Source organism: Carassius carassius, chromosome 17, assembly GCF_963082965.1.
Source record: "Carassius carassius chromosome 17, fCarCar2.1, whole genome shotgun sequence".
Classification (NCBI taxonomy): Eukaryota; Metazoa; Chordata; class Actinopteri; order Cypriniformes; family Cyprinidae; genus Carassius; species Carassius carassius.
The window spans coordinates 11,815,125-11,835,851 of NC_081771.1; the positions used below are offsets into that span (position 1 = coordinate 11,815,125).

At 37.6% G+C, this 20,727-nt stretch overlaps 1 protein-coding gene and 1 long non-coding RNA gene across 3 annotated transcripts; one reads left to right on the forward strand and one right to left on the reverse strand.

The window, feature by feature from the left end:
- The first annotated feature begins 3,890 nt into the window (after nt 1-3,890).
- Nucleotides 3,891-4,975, forward strand: LOC132160519 (uncharacterized). Its single transcript, XR_009438027.1, has 3 exons — nt 3,891-3,971; nt 4,048-4,138; nt 4,604-4,975. It is a non-coding gene; the product is annotated as an uncharacterized LOC132160519 (long non-coding RNA).
- A 1,935-nt stretch (nt 4,976-6,910) lies between these two features.
- rhcgl1 (Rh family, C glycoprotein, like 1) lies at nt 6,911-11,866 on the reverse strand. 2 transcript variants are annotated; one of them, XM_059570911.1, is made up of 11 exons: nt 11,654-11,866; nt 11,340-11,532; nt 10,797-10,947; nt 10,568-10,715; nt 9,240-9,406; nt 9,030-9,167; nt 8,681-8,817; nt 8,251-8,375; nt 8,084-8,157; nt 7,870-7,943; nt 6,911-7,728 (listed from the first exon to the last, which is right to left on the reverse strand). In XM_059570911.1, the coding sequence occupies exons 1-11, from the start codon at nt 11,838-11,840 to the stop codon at nt 7,707-7,709; spliced, it is 1,416 nt and encodes a 471-aa protein (XP_059426894.1). In that variant the 5' UTR covers nt 11,841-11,866; the 3' UTR covers nt 6,911-7,706. The 2 variants fall into 2 exon arrangements, 1 of the variants encoding a protein (XP_059426894.1); XR_009438096.1 differs by lacking the exon at nt 6,911-7,728 and having other exon boundaries at nt 7,879-7,943; nt 8,251-8,350.
- Between the last annotated feature and the right edge of the window lie 8,861 nt (nt 11,867-20,727).

Here is a 20,727-nt window from a genome sequence, read left to right on the forward strand (position 1 = left end):
AAGGGGTCGTAGTCATTCACTCCCTTCTGCATATGGTATCCAGTATGGGGTGCGGAGTGAGCCTCGTGAGAACACCGTGAGGTCTTCTCAGGAGTCCGAATTGGGGGAAGTTAAAGAAATGTTGCGGTTGCAGCAAGAACAAATTAGTAAACTGACTCAAAGTATCGCCCGGTTACAGGCCCCTCAACCCCGTAGTCAATCCCCTCGTCGTAATCAGATTGTGTGCCGTAGATGTCAGAAATCGGGCCACTTCGCTAGGGAGTGTGATGGAGAACGCGTACTTGCCCGTTTCCCTTCAAGTGCTTCATCACTAATGGCTAGTGGACAGCCTGACTCAACTATGTCATCGGGAAACTAATTCCCACCGCGTTGCAGATCCAAGGCGTGGTTGGGGAAGAAAATGGCTCCAGTACTATTTTATCCCATTTGATGTCATCATGCCCACACCTGCTTGTTCATATGGGTAGTGTTCCAGTGCCCTGCTTAGTGGACACAGGATCAATGGTATCTACCATTACCGAAAGCTGTTTCCAAACTCATTTCCAATCATGGGGCATAGACCGTTTAAAGTCGTGCCATTGGCTCCAACTTCGTGCAGCCAATGGCTTGTCAATTCCCTATATTGGCTACATGGAATTGGACATTGAGATGTTTAACCGGTTGATTTCTAAGTGCGGGGTCTTGGTGGTCAGGGATCCTCCTGGGGGCATCTGTACTCAAGTTCCTGGAGTACTGGGAATGAATGTTCTTAGTCGATGCTTCCGGGAGCTCTTTGGACAGTATGGCCCTGGCTTATTTGATTCTCCCTCTTCCGTGGAGGCCCCAAAATTTGTCTTACAGGCGTTACAACATTGCCATCTAGTGGGAAACCAGCCTTCTGTGGTGCGTATTGGTAGGGCTAAATTGCGGGGTTGTAAGTCGTGTCGCATTCCAGGTGGTATGCTGAAGCTAGTGCCTGCTACTTGTTCCGAACAATATGCGGATGGAACCGTGTTGTTCGAGCCTCCGGTGTCTGGACTGCCAGCTGGCCTGCTAGCCTCGCCTGCGCTGGTTAGAGTGGTTCGGGGTACAGTTTATTTGCCCATGGTTAATGTGGGGACCGTAGATGTAATGTTGTACGCAGGTGCGACATTGGGAACACTTAATAGTGTTTAAGTGGTAAGCCTGCCAGCTGGGATAACTGAGGTAGAGCCAATGAGGGTCTTAGTGCGTTCTCAGGTTGCGGAAATAGTTGCACCAGTTCAAGAACCAATTGATGCAGTTGATCTTTCAGTCCTGTCTCAGAGAGAGCAGGGTGAGGTCAGGGCATTGCTGAAGCGATATCAATCCGTGTTCTCAGCTCATGACGGTGATCTGGGTTGCACCAATTTGATTTCGCATGAGATACCACTGTTGGATACTGTGCCCGTTCGTCAGAGGTATAGGCGGATTCCGCCATCAGAATATGAGTCGTGAAATCTCATATTAACCAGCTATTAGAAACCAACGTGATCCGAGAAAGCTGTAGCCCGTATGCGTCACCCATTGTGCTGGTTAGGAAAAAGGACGGTAGTCTACGCATGTGCGTTGACTACCGTCAGCTAAATGCGAAAACAAGAAAGGATGCTTTTCCCCTCCCGCGCATTGAGGAGTCGCTAGATTTCTTGACGGGGGCTGGATGGTTTTCCACCATGGATTTGGCTAGTGGTTATAACCAGGTCCCCGTTAATGAAAAAGACCGATCGAAGACCGCATTTTGTACACCATTTGGCCTATTTGAATTTAACCGTATGCCCTTTGGGCTCTGTAATGCTCCAAGCACCTTCCAGCGTCTGATGGAACGGATGTTTGGAGACCAACAGGGTAGCTCGTTACTGCTGTACCTAGATGATATTGTAGTATTCTCCTCTTCTGTTTCGCAGCATCTGGAGCATTTGGAGGTTGTGCTGGGTCGCTTGGAGCGTGAGGGTTTAAAGGCCAAATTGGCAAAATGCGCGTTCTTCCAGAAAGAGGTCAAGTATCTTGGTCACGTGATTTCGGCTCAGGGCGTATCCACAGATTCCAGCAAGATAGAGGCGGTGTCACAGTGGCGGTGTCCTACCGGGGCATCAGAACTGCGCTCATTCTTGGGGTTTGCCAGTTATTACCGCCGTTTCGTCCAGGGATTCGCGAAACTGGCAGCCCCCCTGCATCGTGTGGTGGCTGAGTGTACTACTGGTATGCCTCGGGAACGGGCTGGTAAGAGCTTTGCTGATGCCTGGTCGGAACAGTGCCAACAGAGCTTCGACGAATTAAAGGTGAGGCTTACAACAGCACCGGTGTTGGCATACGCTGATTTCTCCCTACCTTTTATCCTGGAGGTGGACGCTAGTTATGGTGGTTTGGGAGCAGTCCTCTCTCAGGAGCAGAATGGGAGAGTAAGACCTATTGCGTATGCCAGCCGCAGTCTTAGGCCCACTGAGCGCAATATGGTTAACTATAGCTCCATGAAATTGGAGTTTTTGGTGCTCAAGTGGGCCATGACTGAAAAATTTTGCGAATATCTGTTAGGGCACATGGGCGCTTGTCAGCAAGCCGACCCCGTAATTGGTCAGATTCTAAAGTTTTGGAGACAAGGTGTTCCCCCTTTCCCAGCAGAGCGGAGACAATTTTTTGTAATTTTGAGTCCTCCCTTATCCAGCAGTTGTGTCACTTATACCAGGTGGAGAAGTCTCGCACTACCCCGTGGCATCCTGCCGGCAATGGGCAGTGTGAGCGCTTTAACAGGACCCTGCACAATCTCCTGCGTACCCTGCCTAGTTCACGGAAGGTTGACTCGGTCTCTGCATTGCCCCAACTACTCTTCTGTTATAACACTACTCCCCATCAGGTGACTGGAGAGTCTCCCTATTTTCTCATGTTTGGACAGGAACCCCGACTACCTGTAGATTATCTGTTGGGTCGTGGTCAGGAGAGGGGTCCTGGTAGTGTTAACAGTTGGGTGTTGGAGCATCAGACTAGACTGCAGGTGGCCTTTGAAGGGGCCCGGGAACAGCTGCGTCTAGCTGCAGGGCACCGCAAGGAGATGCATGACTCTCGTATCCGGGACGCACCCTTGAGTGAAGGCCAGTTAGTCTATCTCCGTAACTATGGTCTAAAGGGTCGTCACAAGATCCAGGACCATTGGAGTGCAGTGGTGTATCAGGTACTGAAAGCACCTGGAATAGGAGGCTCAGTATACACCATTGCCCCGGTCAACAATGTGAGTAGGGTGAGGCATGTTCATCGCTCTCTGTTGAAGGCCAGAATAGGGCGGGAGCCCTTGGCACCCCCCCCAGAGAATAGGGCGTCGGTTGGCGAGGAACCACTGTTGGAGGATCCTTCCTCAATGGAGGAAGTTGACCTTTTTAGGGTCGTACATGAGACTTTGCCGGCTGCTATGGCGTCAGTGACTCAGGGCCCCGTTTTGGCGGACTCCAGTTCACTAGAGCCTGTGGTGGATGTGGAGGTTGAGGCTCCTGTGGTTCCTGGACCATCAGGGCAGGGCGCCGTAAGTCAGTTACCCTTGACTGATTTTGGTCCCTTTGGTCCATCATATGTGAATGGGGCAGTGAGGCGTACTAGGCGAACTACTGCTGGTCATCATTCTAACCGTAACCATCTTCCTAGGGCTGTAGGGAGGGTGGCAGGTTTGGAGGCTGTTGAGGCCTCAACCGGTTCTATATCCGCATTGTTTAGACCTTGGGATTAGGGTTATTGGAATAATCGGCGGGGCGACGATTCAAGAGCTGGGGGTAGATTGTGGCAAGGTGGGTGACGTAGTTTAGTTTCATTGGCTCATTGGTGCATGATTGTCACCTACCATAGCCTATTGGAGGTGGCGCTGATGGTATTTTAAGGCTGGAGTTAGATCGCCTGGGGTGCGTCACGACTGGTACCGCCCATACTGAGTGTGCCGGTGCAGACGTGCATTTTATGCCCGGTTGGGTCACAGGTTGTCCACTGCATGTCAGGTATGTGCGTGATTTTCTTTTTTTTTACCTACTGTTATTTTGGCGTCGGATGATTACTTATCTGTTTAACTCTTAGCCATGAAATCAGTGAAAAGTCTTCCTGCATGTTAATTCATTATGAGCTGTGAGCGACTATACACTTCGTGTGGCACGAGGAATTGCTTTGGGTAAGCGTGATCAATCTGCTTCCTCTTTTTCGCAAGACAAGTAATTAATTAAGAGTTCTTCTTTCTTAGTGTGCTGAGCTGTCTCTCCCGTCACGTTTCTTGAAGGCGGAAGTTTATACTGTCGTTAAAGGAGGATGCGCTGCTGTTTTTCTTTCCCTGCTTTTTGGGCTGGTTTACATCTAGGGCATTATTAGTGTCATCGCTCGTGCCCTGATAAGTGTTTCCACGCTAGTGTTGGGGAACGCTGATTCTGGGACCTGCTCGATTTGGACTGTTGCATTCATTTCATTTTTGTGGGGTGTTGTTTATATTGTTGTTTATTAGTATTTTGTTTTGTATACTTTCAATATTTTAAGTTTGATATTGTAATAGTGTTTCTTGATAAATGTTTTTGTTTACTTTGATGGAAATATTTCCACTGTATTACTGAATTTAATTTGTTTTCTTTGTTTTGGTTTATTCTAGGCACTGCTGGCCCGGGGCTGGGAGGCTAGCTAGCTAGTTTGGAGTATTACAGGTGGTGGTGCAGTTGTGTGGAGTGCAGTGCTGCTTGGATTCACCTCTCACTGTGTGTGTGTGTGCGTGTGTGTGTTACACGAATCCACAGATAGGGTCTTCACTCCATCTAGCCTGCCCCCTGCCACTGGAAAGCCTGTGTCTTTTATTATTATTATTTTTGTTTATTCTTTTGTATTTTCAAATTGATATTTTTATTTTGTCCAGTACACAGAGTTTCTGATTGTGACAGTGTTTGATGGTGACCTGACAATTGACATTGATTATCATTGACGTTTTAACTAATTATGGTGATTTGAATAAAGTCTTTTGTACATTGTTCACACGCCTCTCTCAGATTACTTCAGCCTACGAACCTGTGTCCCTTATTTTTGGTTATTTCCCCGTTTCCTTACGGGGTGGCGTAGTCGGATTGTATTTGGGTGTGTTCAAACTTACTGCCACATATACTTGCAGTGTACTTACCTAAGAAATTATTTTAATATAAAGTAACCACATGGATAAGGTTAGGTTTAGGGGTAGGTTCAGGGTTAAGTACCTAGTTATTACCTAGTTATTGTTATTACTATAAAAATGAATTAGTATGCACATGTGGAACAGGATGGTAAAATAAAGTGCTACCAGTATATGTTACAAATATTTCATATTCAATGTTCAGTGTTGAACAATGTTGAACCTATCGGCGGTAATATACATATTATTCTGGTGCTTACCTAATAACTAAAAATCCCTTAATATTTTATATTAGGCTTTTGTAAGAAGCAGTATAAGCAGTTGCAATGAATAAAATATATATAAATATATTATACATGAGTTTTAGTCATCTAAGCCTCTAGTAAGCAAACATTGCATAACCTACTGTAGATACATCATTTATTACCTAAGAGGCACAGTAAAAACCCGATACACTACTTGAGAATGGACACTAGTACATGATAACAAGAAGTAGAGGATGACTCAAAAAGTTAACAAAGAACACACTATTTATTAAAGTTGTAGAGAAATGAAGTTAGACTGATCACTTTAAAGAGGAAAGGTTTCATTTTCAAACACTTTGAAGATTTGCCGCTCTGGTATATAACACAGGGATCAAATTACAGCAATTCATTTGCATTATCACAAGGTTGTCTAAAGGGGGAATCATTATCTATGAGAGCCTTTTTTTCAGAGTTGAAGTTTATCACCAACCAGTCAGCCACTTTCTGACCATGTCTAAGCAACTCTTGCATTAAAGTAAACTGACTGTATAATGTTATACCATAGTACTGCAGATAATGATGATTATGTAAAAAATAATTAAACGTCACATTTGAAAATAGAAAATGTAAAAACAATAGATAGGCTATGTAGAAAATAGGAAGACTGATAAATGATTTCATGTCAGCAAAATAGCTAACGATTCAGTAAACTAGTAAAACAGAGTAAAAATAACACAAAGGGAGTCTGCTATTTTTGGTTAGTTCACCCAAAAATGAAAATTCTGTCATTAATTACTCACCCTCATGTCGTTCCAACCTGTAAGAACTTCGTTCATCTTTGGAACACAAATTAAGATATTTTTTTTATCTGAGAGCTCTCTGACCCTCTATAGACAGCAAGGATATTAACACAATCAATGCAAAGAAACGTAAAGGACAACATAACTGAACATAAATAAAAAACAAACAAAACAGCAACAAAACGCTGATTACATTAGGTACAAAATTTTAATTTTTGGGTGAACTGTTTAAAAACTGTAAATAACATGTAGCCTACAGTAGCCTATTTTAATGTCTGTTACGATTGCTTGAAATATTTTTATTTAATTATGAAAACATCTTAGGGCAGTCTTTTGGATTTAGTTTGAAGCTGTGTCAGTCAATTTCAAAGGCAGACATCAACACATTATCTAGTCTGCACAGAGCATTTACCAATGTACAACTAAAAATCGAAAAGTCTGTGGCTGAAAAGGCTGCCTCACTTCTTAGCTCCTCCCACCCTAGTTACAACTTTTCCAAGCGCTTCCTTTTAGGCGAAAAGTTTAGGTCAATTAGTGCAAAAAACACCAGCTGTGTAGCTAATCTGGTCCACAGAGTCTGTTCTCTATTCTCAGTTTTATGCTCTGCAATGATTTTTTTGTTTGCTTGTTTTTGCACCATCCCTAATTTGATCCATAAACATTAATTTTTCTGGTGTGTAAAAAAGAAAAAGAAAAAAAAATGCTAGAAATGTTAATTGTTAACAAAGACAAGGGAAGACAACAAGAGACTATCCATGTATGTAGACAACGATTTTAGTGTCAATAAATGTAAAGAATGATTCCAAGACTGATCTGATGGTGTCTAATGGGAATGATCACTTATTATTTTAATGAACTGGACTTTTGCCCAAACAGTTTTGATGAATATGTAGCTCTCAACATTCATGACAGTAGGAAGTTTATTTGCTCACAGAGTGTTCCTTTAAATAAAGGACTCAGGCAAATATGCAAATTCACCTGTCAAAGCCAATCACAATGTAGAGTCAAAGTCCTTCAGTGCTCAAAAAACAACAAAACTGATATATGATACAAAAAAACAAACAAACAAACAAACAAACCCTGACTTTATTAGAGAGGTTAAATAACATGGGTAGTTAACTTTTCATGTAGGCTATAGCTTTAACAACTCAACCTTGTTCTTTTCTGTAGATTAATTATTATAAGTAGTAATGCAAAAAGAAAATGCAATTAATATTAAACTGATATACAGTATATAGTTAGACTGCAAAGAAAGATAAGAATGTTTCAGAGCATTGGTGTAGGAATATAAAGCATTTAAAAAAGAAAATAAACACGTTTGGATTCGTTTTTTTGGAAGTAGCAGTGGCAACACTGGTTAGTCAGGTGCTACAGACAAATTGCTTTAGGATTATGACATTGTACAACCCACAGCACATGACAGACTTAAACATTTCCATTGAGTTATTATCTAGTCTCAATCTGTAAACCCTTCTTAATTCTTATTCAAACATCATTCACAGTTGAAGTTCTGCAGGAAGTGAAGTTTTTCAGGGTGTTTTTTTTTTCTTTTTCTTACACATGACTCCGTTGATATCTGTGTACATAAGAGATTACAACAGTTTTACAGAAAGTATTTACATTCAATATTTTAGACCACAATTTCTTAATCTCTTAAATGCAATTTGATATTAATTTCATATCAAGTGACTTTAAACTTCACAACAGATATACTCACGCATCTGGCATGCCTCTTGCGTGGTTCATGTTTGGCTGTCTAGAGAGAATATTCTCATCCTCATCCTCAGGAACCTAAAAATAAACACCACAATTTCTATTTGCCCCAATTTATAAAGCAAAGCAAACATTTCATTCCCATTCTCAAAAGTCTTTTGACAGAAAATCTCAAATGTATCAGTTCTGTTTAACTTAATACCATGTAGTTTTCTTACCTCCCAGTAAACTTCATCATCAAAGCAATTGGCATCTGCTGGGTCTCCCCAGATTGGCAGCTTTAATATGCCACCTGGAAATTTCCACAACATAAAATCTCATCTCTAAAGCATATTTTTAAAAAACACATAAAGTAGTTTACTTGATTAACTTTATTCGCACTCACCAACCAAAGCTCCACCTACAAGGCCAAATGCTATTGCCACAAAAAGAGCAGCTGCCTGGTAACCACCCTGAATGTTGACTGTCCTGTTAGCAACAGCTTCCTTAAAGTCGAAAGTATTAATCAGCCTGAACAGAAACCACAGTAGCACACGTCACACAATAGTTTGCTTTTTATTTTATTTCCTGCAACAGTACAAACAGAAGCCAACTATGACTGTGTGTGTGTGTGTGTGTGTGTGTGTGTGTGTACAGTATACATATGTATTTGTGTGTGTATACATATGTATTTGTGTGTGTATACATATGTATTTGTGTGTGTATACATGTACACACACACACACACACACACACACACACACACATATACATACATATATATATATATATATATATATATATATATATATATATATATATATATAAACACATACCCTTCTTGTCCATAAACCGATTCACTGGCGGAAGCTGCAGTAATTGCTCCAACGATACCACCTATAACTCCAGGCATTGCATGTAGGTTATGTATTCCACAAGTGTCTTGTATCTTGAGAGTTTTTTCCATAAAAGGCTAATAAAGAAAAATTAATAAATAAGAAAGTGATTGCTTTAAATTAATTAACTTTAAATTAATTTGGACATTTAAAAAAAAGTATGACAGTTAACAGTGAATTATAAAGTACACTTAAATCAATTTAATTTTATTGTCAATAAATAATATGCATATTGTACTTCAACGTTATTATGAACATTTTCAGTACTATAAAACACAGCAAAACTCACAGTCAGAAAGAGATATCCAAATGTGGAAATTATGCCTGAGCAGAATCCCACTATCAGAGAGCCGTAAGGGGTAATCATGAACTCTGAAGCTGTTCCCATTGCAACACCACCAGCCAAGGTAGCATTCTGAATATGTACCTAAATAAGTCAAGAAGTTATTTTATGAACAATTAAAGATCGACTCAGATTTTCAACCAGAGATTTAGATACCATGTCAAACTTTCCATGTTTCTGTGAGATACTTGAAATGGCAAAGGTAGTGAGAACTGAGGAAGCAAGTGCGAGGTAGGTATTTATAACAGCTCTGTGCTGGCCATCTCCATGATCTGCAATAGCAGAATTAAAACTGGGCCAGTACAGCCAAAGAAAGAGAGTTCCTGTTAAAGGAAGAGGGACAAAAATTAGTAATAATTCTGAACCTTTTGATAATCTATACAAGAGGAAAACCCCCTGAAGGGAAGGGAACTTTTGATCTTATTTTGTTCCAAAACACCAAATAAGCAGCAAATAGCAACCCAGCACTTTTTGCATTGTCAAAAGGGTGAAATTTGATTCAAACTCTAATTTAATATATGTGACCCTGGACCACAAAAGCAGTCTTAAGTCGATGGGGTATATTTTTTGCAATAACCCCCCCAAAAAAAAAAAAACTTGAATGAGTCAAAATTATAGATTTTTCTTTTATCCCAAAAATCATTAGGATATTATTTAAAGATCATGTCCCATGAAGATATTTTGGAAATTTCCTACTGTAAATATATCAAAACTTAATTTTTGATTAGTAATATGCAATGCTAAGAACTTAATTTGGACAGCTTTGAAGGCAATTTTCTCAGTATTTTTATTTTTATTTTATTTTTTTGCACCAGATTCCAGATATTCAAGGTCAAATAATGTCTTATCCTAACAAACAACACATCAATGGAAAGCTTATTTATTCAGCTTTCAGATTATCATTTTGAAAAATTGACATTTAAGACTGGTTTTGTGGTCCAGGGTCACACACACACACACACATTTGTTTTTGTGAAAAATGGGGACATCCCATTGGTGTAATGGTTTTTATAATGTAGAAACTGTATATTCTTTCGCCCTTCACCAACCCTACACCTAACCCTAACCCTCACAAGAAACTTTGTGCATTTTTACTTTCTCCAAAAAAAAAATCATTCTGTATGATTTATAAGCATCTTGAAAAATGGGGACAAGGGTTATGTCCTCATAAGTTACCCTCTCCTTGTAATACCTGTGTCATACCCATGTCAATATACAGAGTTGTGTCCTGATATGTCACAAAAACAAGAGCACACACACACATATACAGTATACATATATATATATATATATATATATATATATATATATATATATATATATATATATATATATATATATATATATTAAAACATTGCACGTGTAGCTATTTAAATGTTTTTAAGTGAATGTGGTTTGAATGACAGAGAGGGAAAATGTATAACCTTTTGTTATACCCTGCTTGATGCAATGAAGAAAAGCTGATAGAGACATTCTTCACTCACCAATCATTGCAAACACATCAGAGTGGTAAACAGATCCTTGTAAATGTTTGCTTTGCGATAGCATTGGTCGATATAAGACCCAAGATATGGTCAAACCATAATATGCTCCAAAAGTGTGGATGACCATGGAACCACCAGGATCTTTTGCCTATGCAAGAGTGAAATAATACAAAATTACAAATTCCTTTTCTTATGTTGGTAAGAAGACAATGAGTGGATTTAAACTTACATGTAGGAGTTCAAGAATGATGTACTCCTCAACAGCAAACAGGGTGACTCCAAATAGAGTAAGAACCATCAGCTGCACTGGGCTGACTTTTCCAAGGCAAGCGCCGTATGCAATGAGACAGCCGGCCACACAGAAATCTGCATTAATGAGGCTGAATTGAAAAAAATGACAGTTAAATTTTACGTAAACAGATTAAATGTGTATATATTAAGCATCGCTTCAAAAATGAACATGAAATCAGTATCCTATAGAAAAGCATGTCAGTCAAGTGACACTGTAGGGCAGGGATCCTCAAATCTGGCCCACAAGATCCACTTTCCTGCAGAGTTTACCTAAGCATGCTAATCAATGTCTTCATGATCATTTGAAAATCACAGTTTGGCGAGATTGATCAAGGTTGGAGCTAAACTCTGCAGCACTTTGGCCATCCAGGACAAGATTTGAGGGACCCTGCTATAAAGGGGGCCTAAACATGTAGGTGAACATACCAGTGATGATTCATAATGTCGTAATTCATAAAGTAGAATACAAAAAATTAATTACTTCTCAACCCCAATTTTTATCTTTCCATCATTTTCATCCAGGGAATGAAACCAGCCTTGCATCAGCAGAGCCCATTGAATTCCAAAAGCTGCGATGAGAAAATTGAAGCCAACTCCACCAAAACTATAACGCTTCAGAAAGGTCATTAGAAATCCAAAACCAACAAAGATCATCACATGCACATCCTGAAAACCTACAGAAAAAAGAAAGTACAGAAGAGAAAATTGCTACCTCAAAATTTATACAATTAAACAATGCTATATAAGTAAATATAGAATGTTGCAGCAAAACATTGTGGCATGTTTGTTACTTACTTGGATATCTATAGTAAAAGTCATTCTCTAAATTTGTGGAAATATTTTTCCTTCTTCTGTGTTCGATCCAGTGAGTGTCAGACTGCTCATTATAACGGATGAACACACCAAACAGGATAATCATTGCAATCTGCCAGACAAAGCAGACTGCTGGGAGACTGATTCGAATATTGGTGTTTTTGGCCATTTTAAGTCTTGCAGATTGTCCTGAAGAGAAGTTCTGGAGATGACTGCCAATTTCCTTTCTTTCGTAATTTGGTCGGTTGCATTCAGTAGGAACATGTGATTCCCCTTTTGTCATAATGTTTTTATAGTGCGGTCTTGAGGTGTGTCATTACATCATGAAGCAGCACCTCCTACAAAGACACGCACATATTTATGACACAAAGTTTGTTGTTTGTTAAGGAAAGACAGTATCTGGGTTCTTATGTAATGATTATGTACAGTGGTGACTGTGCTACAAAATAAGCATGCACATTGCAAAGACATTCAAACATACATACATACACACATACACACTCCATACTGCTGCTGTTGCAGCAATTACAATATTTCAGTTTTGTTTTTTTAAATGGCAAAGTGGTCCTTTTTCTTTTAGTTTCTTTATTGAGTTAATTTAGAAATATGTTTGGAACATTTTGTGTTTGTTAAAATCAGTTAGCCTATTATTATAATTATTATTATTTTAAGGAACGACCAAGTGGACAGCGGCAGGAAGCGCAATGAGCATATGTTTGATCACTTTAGCCTTCTTCTCAAATCAACACAACTTGCCTAAAATAAAATTTATGACAAAAAAAAAACTTCATGCTTTTCACCATATTAATTAAAAAAACTGTGGAAAGTGGAAGCTTGAGGCGCCAGCGCGATCTTTCTCTCTCTAACAGTGGTTACTAAAATTTATGCTGTCATTTTTGCTCATAAAAGTAAAAGTATATGTCATTCTGAGCTGCAAAGGGTCTACTTTTGTGTGCACTCACAATATCAACAAAATGTAAAAAAAAAAAAAAAAAAAAAGGATTCGCATTTTGTGTCTCTTGAGTGGGTGGGCTTCACAAAAATTTAACGAAACTCAGCTAATACTTGCCTCATAGACATGAAACATCTATAAAATGCTTTGAATAACTACTTTAAAACTAAATAATTCAAATTGAAAACAAAAACTCATTCATAATGTAATTCATAAAGAAACATTACTCTCTAAAGGAGATGGCGAGTGAGGATCGTCAAATTCATCTTTGTGACACTGACTCAGAAAACACTAGTTTATTAACAAATAAATCAAATATCCCCTCACTACTTTTTATTATTTTAATTTGTTACTTTTTTTGTTGTTGTTGTTTTAGGCTGCTGTGCCAAAAGTGTATTTGCATTCAGTACAAATATAGCCTTCGGAAGCATTTAGGTGGCATGTTGAAAAATAACAAAATAAAATTAACATCGTACTATTTTAGGAATACAGTCAAGTCAAGTCAAGTCACCTTTATTTATATAGCGCTTTAAACAAAATACATTGTGTCAAAGCAACTGAACAACATTCATTAGGAAAACAGTGTGTCAATAATGCAAAATGACAGTTAAAGGCAGTTCATCATTGAATTGAGTGATATCTCTGTTCAGTTTAAATAGTGTCTGTGCATTTATTTGCAATCAAGTCAACGATATCGCTGTAGATGAAGTGACCCCAACTAAGCAAGCCAGAGGCGACAGCGGCAAGGAACCGAAACTCCATCGATGACAGAATGGAGAAAAAAAAACCTTGAGAGAAACCAGGCTCAGTTGGGGGACCAGTTCTCCTCTGACCAGACGAAACCAGCAGTTCAATTCCAGGATGCAGCAAAGTCAGATTGTGCAGAAGAATCATCTGTTTCCTGTGGTCTTGTCCTAGTGGTCGTCTGGACAAGGTCTTTACAGGGGATCTGTATCTGGGGCTCTAGTTGTCCTGTTCCCCGCTGTCTTTCAGGGCAGTAGAGGTCTTTTCTAGGTGCCGATCCACCATCTGGTCTGGATACGTACTGGATCCGGGTGACTGCAGTGAGCCTCTCATCTGCATACAGACTGGATCTGGTGGCTACGGTGACCTCGGAATAAGAGAGAAACAGACTAATATTAGCATAGATGCCATTCTTCTAATGATGTAGCAAGTACATCGGGTGTTATGGGAAGTGTTCCCAGTTCCGGTTTACCTAATTAATGCAGGCTAAAAATCCTTTAATGGATTTGGATATTAAAAGCATATTAGTATGTTATTTGTAAGCCAGGTTGAAGAGATGGGTCTTTAATCTAGATTTAAACTGCAAGAGTGTGTCTGCCTCCCGAACAATGTTAGGTAGGTTATTCCAGAGTTTAGGCGCCAAATAGGAAAAGGATCTGCCGCCGCAGTTGATTTTGATATTCTAGGTATTATCAAATTACCTGAGTTTTGAGAACATAGCGGACGTATAGGATTATAATGTAAAAGGAGCTCATTCAAATACGGAGGTGCTAAACCATTCAGGGCTTTATAAGTAATAAGCAATTTTTTAAAATCGATGTTTGATAGGGAGCCAGTGCAGTGTTGACAGGACTGTGCTAATATGGTCATACTTCCTGGTAACCTTGAGGTCATAAATGCATGGATTAACATCTCTGCATTCGACAATGAGAGCATAGGCCGTAATTTAGATATATTTTTGAGATGTAAAAATGCAGTTTTACAAATGCTAGAAACTTGGCTTTGTAAGGAAAGATTGCGATCAAATAGCACACCTAGGTTCCTAACTGATGACGAAGAATTGACAGAGCAGCCATCAAGTCTTAGACAGTGTTCTAGGTTATTACATGCAGAGTTTTTAGGTCCTATAATTAACACCTCTGTTTTTTTCAGAATTTAGCATTCTGAAACTATGCATTCAATTAGTTTTTCAAATTGGTGTGTTTCAACGAGCCGCAAAGAAATATAGAGCTGAGTATCATCAGCATAACAGTGAAAGCTAACACCATGTTTCCTGATGATATCTCCCAAGGGTAACATATAAAGCGTGAAGAGTAGCGGCCCTAGTACTGAGCCTTGAGGTACTCCATACTGCACTTGTGCTCGATATGATACCTCTTCATTTACTGCTTTGAACTGATGGCGGTCATATAAGTACGATTTGAACCATGCTAATGAACTTCCATTAATGCCAACAAAGTGTTCAAGTCTATGCAAAAGAATGTTGTGGTCAATTGTGTCAAACGCAGCACTAAGATCCAATAGAACTAATAGAGAGATATAACCACAATCAGATGATAAGAGCAGGTCATTTGTAACTCTAAGGAGAGCAGTCTCAGTACTATGATACAGTCTAAATCCTGACTGGAAATCCTCACATATACCATTTTTCTCTAAGAAGGAATATAATTTTGAGGATACCACCTTTTCTAGTATCTCGGACAGAAAAGGGAGATTCGAGATTGGTCTATAATTAACTAGTTCTTTGGGGTCAAGTTGTGGTTTTTGGATGAGAGGCTTAATAACAGTCACAGTAAAGAATACAGTAAAAATTATGATATTATATTATTATATTATATATTATTATATTTATATTATAGTAGACTTATTGACTTTTTTAAACTCTGATTGATCGATTTCATGAGACATTCCTTTGTATTAAATTGTTCAGATTTTTTTTTTTTTTAACATGCATTCAAACATTCATGTTTATTTCTTGTTGCAAATATTAAAAAGGAAAATATAATTGATTCATGTGCCACTACTGGCGAATTATCTCACTACAAATAAAAGAGTGTAAAAACACTTTTATTCTATATATTTTATCATAATATTTAACGCAGGCACTTTGTAGTAACAAAGCACAAAGCTGCGATTATTGGGTGGCTTGCATGCTAATAATGAATAGACTTGAAAACGTTAAATGTTATTTCCAAGCATTTATCCCATAAATAAAACAGCTTGTGAAGCACGATCCCAAAACTTTATTTACTTCACAGAAATCAACAATAGGGCCTAGGTGAAGTGAACCGAGCTGGACGTGTTTATTTTTTTTATTTTTTTTGCATATGGTCCCGGGGCTGCCACTGGCCAATAGCAAGAAGGCAGAGACTCATAAAATAGGGCAGAATCTGCACCAGCATCACTTAGAGATGAAGAGGAGATGGCCAAGTTACCAATATTAAAATCCAACAGGGAAAATAATAAGTGTTGCTTTTTTATGTGTAGGAAATAAAGATGACCAAATTAATTGTGATAACTCTGGGTTTATCAAAGAAAACCTGCTCCCTAACAGGCTTGGTTCACAGAGTAACTATGGAATTTATCGAGAGGTTTAGTTTAGTCTTTTATTGGAACTGAAAACCTTGAGTTTCCCTTTTCTGAGATTAGCAGACTCTGAGTTTCCAACAAACATCCCAGATTAGTACCTTTCAAAATATAAATAAATAAAACAAACAAATAAATAATAAAATAAATAAAGATTAAAATGCTAATATTTTAAAGAATAATTTAGCGGTAATTTTTATGATCCACATGATGACCATTCAGCTGATGATTTCATCCGGGATGATACCCCACATTCAGACACCTTTAGTAACTTAGCACTATCACATACCTTAGATAACATACACTGCTGCTCAGAGGAGTTCTCAGAGGAGCAATGTGCTTGTTTACTTATGAAATAAATATAATTTTACAAGAACGACATGGAGAGAGCATGCACAGCTGTTGTTTATGGTGTGTGTAACGTTAGCTGCAGGCAGCAAGGGGCTATAATATTTTTGTTCAATATTTTCCTAATTACAATTTTATGATTAGTTTATAAAGGCTAAGTTATTTTCCCAGTTTTATCACAGAATAAGGCAGGAAATATATTTTATAGTTTCTATGCTAAATAACATATCAGTACTGCATCATTCATATAGTGTATTTATTTATTAATTACCTGGAGATAACTTCAAAAACAAACATAGACCATATATTTTTGCAATTTTGTGTTTATTGTCTTCACATTTCATCAGTAAAAATGTTTCTGCTTTTATTCAGCTCAGCTACAGCATTGCTGGATCCTTTTGTCCATATTAAGGATTTCCTGCACGTAGAAGTTATTACTTCTATATGGGTCTGTTTTGGACTTTCTGCGTGAGCGCGCTCTCCAGCTTCCAGTAAGAATGAAACATGCACTGCATGTGAGAGTTCAATGCTCCATGATGTTCACATCTCCTCATTTTGGATACGAATAAAATGCCAGGTCATGCATAGACTCCCGATACCGTCTCTTTGAATTTAAATGTAGATTTAAATCTAGAAATCACTAGGTGAACACACCTGCCCAAATAGGGGACAAATTTACATTTTATTAAAATAAAATATTTAGTAAATATTAAAAATGCAGCTAACGTTGTTCTACACATAGCATTATAAACAAAGGTGCCTGTTCTCTTTCATTCTTGGTCGTTTCGTAAAGAGTGTCAAGAGGTCTTGTCTTTTTTATGTTATTTGACTAAAAACTATTCATGCTATGAACTATTATTATTACAGTATTTATTTAAAAAACGTAGAGTGAATTAAAATAATTATCACAACACTGGTAAAACAGGCTTAAACTGATTTCCTCATCCTCTGAATTATACTTGTAAATCTTGTTTTTATTATCCATAATTTTTTTTTTTTAATTCAGAACAGGATTAGAATAGAGTTCTATTTTAAATAAAACATTTTTTTTCTATAACAACAACATCATCAGTAGTGTTTACAACATCGAACCACCATACACTTTAAAATTATTAATAATAATAATATCAATAATATAATTCAGTTTCTAATTTCAGAGTAATTAAGGGGTGTAAATAAAACAAATCTTTAACTTTTTAATTTAAAATGGTCTTTTCTTTTCTGTGTTTCTTTTTCAAAACTGTCACAGCATTTGCTGCTGTATAAATACAGAAGCATCTGTTTCGAAATAAAAAATTAGATGAAGATGTCTTTTATCTCAACCAAAGAAATGAACGTCAGACCATTATGTTAGGTGTTATGTACACCATTAGTCTACATAGTTTCTGTTCAGGGTCAGGCTGATGCCTTTACAGGATGTATTCTCTGATGCTGCATTCCAGTAATTCTTTAAGAGCAAGATCAGTAACGATGAAAGTGACAACCAATTAGTGATAACGGACACCCTTAGATCACACCATTAAAGCCTTTTTTTGTTGAACACCACATGGTATTGCGCAATAGGATCAGATTGAAATTTCTGCATTTATGTAATGTGACCTCATTATTTCTATCATAGTTACAATATTATTAATTGTAAATGTCAAATTAGCCTTGTAATAATGATAAGCTAATATAAAACCAGTTCCTATAAAACCTGGGCACGGTATTGCACTGCTTTTAGTTTCTAAAGTATTGGGTGGAAGTTGGTATCCTTTCATTTGATCATAATCTATTTTTGCCAGTTTTTGATTGCCAAAAAGATTTTTTAAATTAAAATAGAAGTTAATTGACTCTTTCTTGCTCCTTCTAGTTTGTTAGGGGGGTTTTGAAAAGGGTGATATATACTTGCCTTCATGTTGTTAGACACTCATATGATTGATCTTTTACACAGACAGGTATGCCCACAAACAGACACACACACAAGCGCACACAAAACCATCAGCGTATTCTTTCCCATAAACAAGAGTAAACAAGAACAGGGGCTATCAAGCACCAACAAGGACAAATTATGAATTGTTAAAGTAGTTTATATCAGTCTACTCTCTTCCAAATCTTCTACAGCGTGTGATATCTTTGTATGAGTGAGAGGCCAAAATGAAGGAATTATTAACTGAAAATCCTGCTTCCTATTTGTTCAAAACTAGTGAGCTGGTTAAAGATCCATTGAAATTTGTGATTCTTTCAGTTTCATCTGGCTGAACTCCCACAGTTGTATTATGAACATGTCAGATCTTAGGGCGGAAGTTTAAGAATTTCTGTGTATAACAACAAGTATTGCTCTCTTCCTCAAAGGTTTGTATTTTTTTATGTTAACAATTTTTTAAGAACTTCATATGAAAACAGACAGAAAACTGTTTCTTATGAGATTATACAAAAAAAATATATGCCAAAACATATAAATTCAAATTACCATGAAACTGAGATGGCCACAATTTATGTAAAGTTTGTTTTATCAGAAGTATCCAATGAATTTTGCATATAGATTGCAAGAGTTAGAATTTTATCTGAGATAAATTTAGTTAAAATATTCAAAATATAATTTCCAGAAATTATTGTTGTGTATTTCAATGACCATAAATTATTTTGTTGTTTACAAAACAAAACAATATTTCCCTGTCTATACATAAGACAAAAAATTGTGTTCTCCCATGCTGACGCAAAAGCAAAACCCCTCTAAACTGAAAAGGAAAATACCAACCTAGGATTATGAGAAGCTGTAATGTTCATAGGGCATGGCAGAATTGTTTGTATCTGTACAAACTGGATCATACAACATATACAACAAGACTAAAGCGGAGCATGAAGTAGGGAAAAAAGCCCTATAAATGTCAAATGCGTGATAAGATCCAATTTATAGGATGCCATACAATGTCATTATCTCTCAAGTTAACATGAAAACCTGTAAGGAAATACACTATGACCTGTAGACTCTGGAATGCATCTCACCTTAAGTCATGTCAAAGAAAATGATAAATTGGTACAACAAAGCCTCTCCCAAAACCAAAGGAGTTGAACTTGCTGGAACTGTACCTGTCAATGTTACAAAATAAATGGGCAGTATATTGGACTCGAGAAAATCTTCAACCAGGAACCATATCAGCTTCTAGAAATGATACAATTTTTTTATTTATTTATTTATTTTTTTTTTTTTTTTTTGGGGGGGGGGGGGGGGGTATACCTTTCAGTAGCATGTGAAGAATATATTTGTAAACCTAAGGTGCTGTTGAGAGACTTATCCTGGATAATGAGGTAATTGTTGATGGCTAAGAGACCCAACAGTTTAAATCTGTGTCCCTTTACCTGCCTGTGTTGCGATGCTCATCTAACCATTAATCTGACAACATTGAGATATTTTGTCTGTACCTAATGACATTGTTGAGAGCTAGTATATATTATTTCTCTGCAGATTATGCTCGAACCAGTTCCGAAATACTTGGAAATCGACAGACAACAACCACAACAACTGAAATCAAGTGAGTAGCAGTTTATTAAAATCAGTTATTTGTAATTGCAAACAGCAAAAGTAAGGACTAAGTACATTCTTACTAAGCAGAGCCATCTAAGTGATGTAATTTATTTCAAATGGTATCATGCACAAGGTATATATGTTTTAGGATTAAGTACTCAAACAAATTAGATGCTATGTTAAACTGTCTATTGCATTTTTGACAAGTTGATTGCACAAGAGGATTGTTTTGCATTCAAGTAGGTGCATCATCTGGTAACAGGTTTTTCAGGTACTCCATTAACATGCTGAGTGCACAGTATTGGGCAGGGTAGAACTTTTTACATGAAAGTTTTCCATGGTTGGTGATGTTGGGCTGCACATTTGACATTATATCAGCTATTAAGTTATTGTCCATTGGTTTGGACAAGATTGTGGGCTGGTAGGATTGTGGCCTTGATCTTCAGGTCAACTATATACATGCAAGATGTATTTCAGGGCTCAGAGTTTGGACAATGTTTTATGATACCTGGCAGCATCTGTAAAATAAATAAATAAATGAAAAAAAGAAAAAAAAGAAGGAGAACAGGGCCCTTCCTAGAAAAACAAGAATGTTAAAACATGTAGTACTTTTACTGAATTTAAGCAACTGACCAAACAACTCTTCTGTCAATACGATCTATAATACAATGCATAGTGGCGTAAGTGAAGAGGAGCTTAAAAACACGCAGCTTAGTTTATAGAACATTCTTTTTGGACTTGCAAACAGGTTTTGAGTTCCAAAAGTTGCAGTATATGTGCAATGGACTCTTTTACTGTAAGATCTCATCATTTTCTCACAATATGACTTCTTTAACGTCAGTAAACTTTTTTTTTTTTTTTTTTTGTAGATAAGAATATCATTATAAGTAAATGTGACAGTCTAAGGTGATAAGACAA

What these genes read in the sequence shown, in the direction of transcription:
- rhcgl1 (XM_059570911.1), bottom strand. Translation starts at nt 11,840, where the DNA reads ATGGCCAAAAACACCAATATTCGAATCAGTCTCCCAGCAGTCTGCTTT. An exon ending in ATAAAAATTGGGGTTGAGAA is followed by an intron (nt 10,948 to 11,339) that starts GTAATTAATTTT and finishes TTTTCAATTCAG; the next exon opens with CCTCATTAATGCAGATTTCT. An exon ending in TCATTCTTGAACTCCTACAT is followed by an intron (nt 10,716 to 10,796) that starts GTAAGTTTAAAT and finishes ACTCTTGCATAG; the next exon opens with GCAAAAGATCCTGGTGGTTC.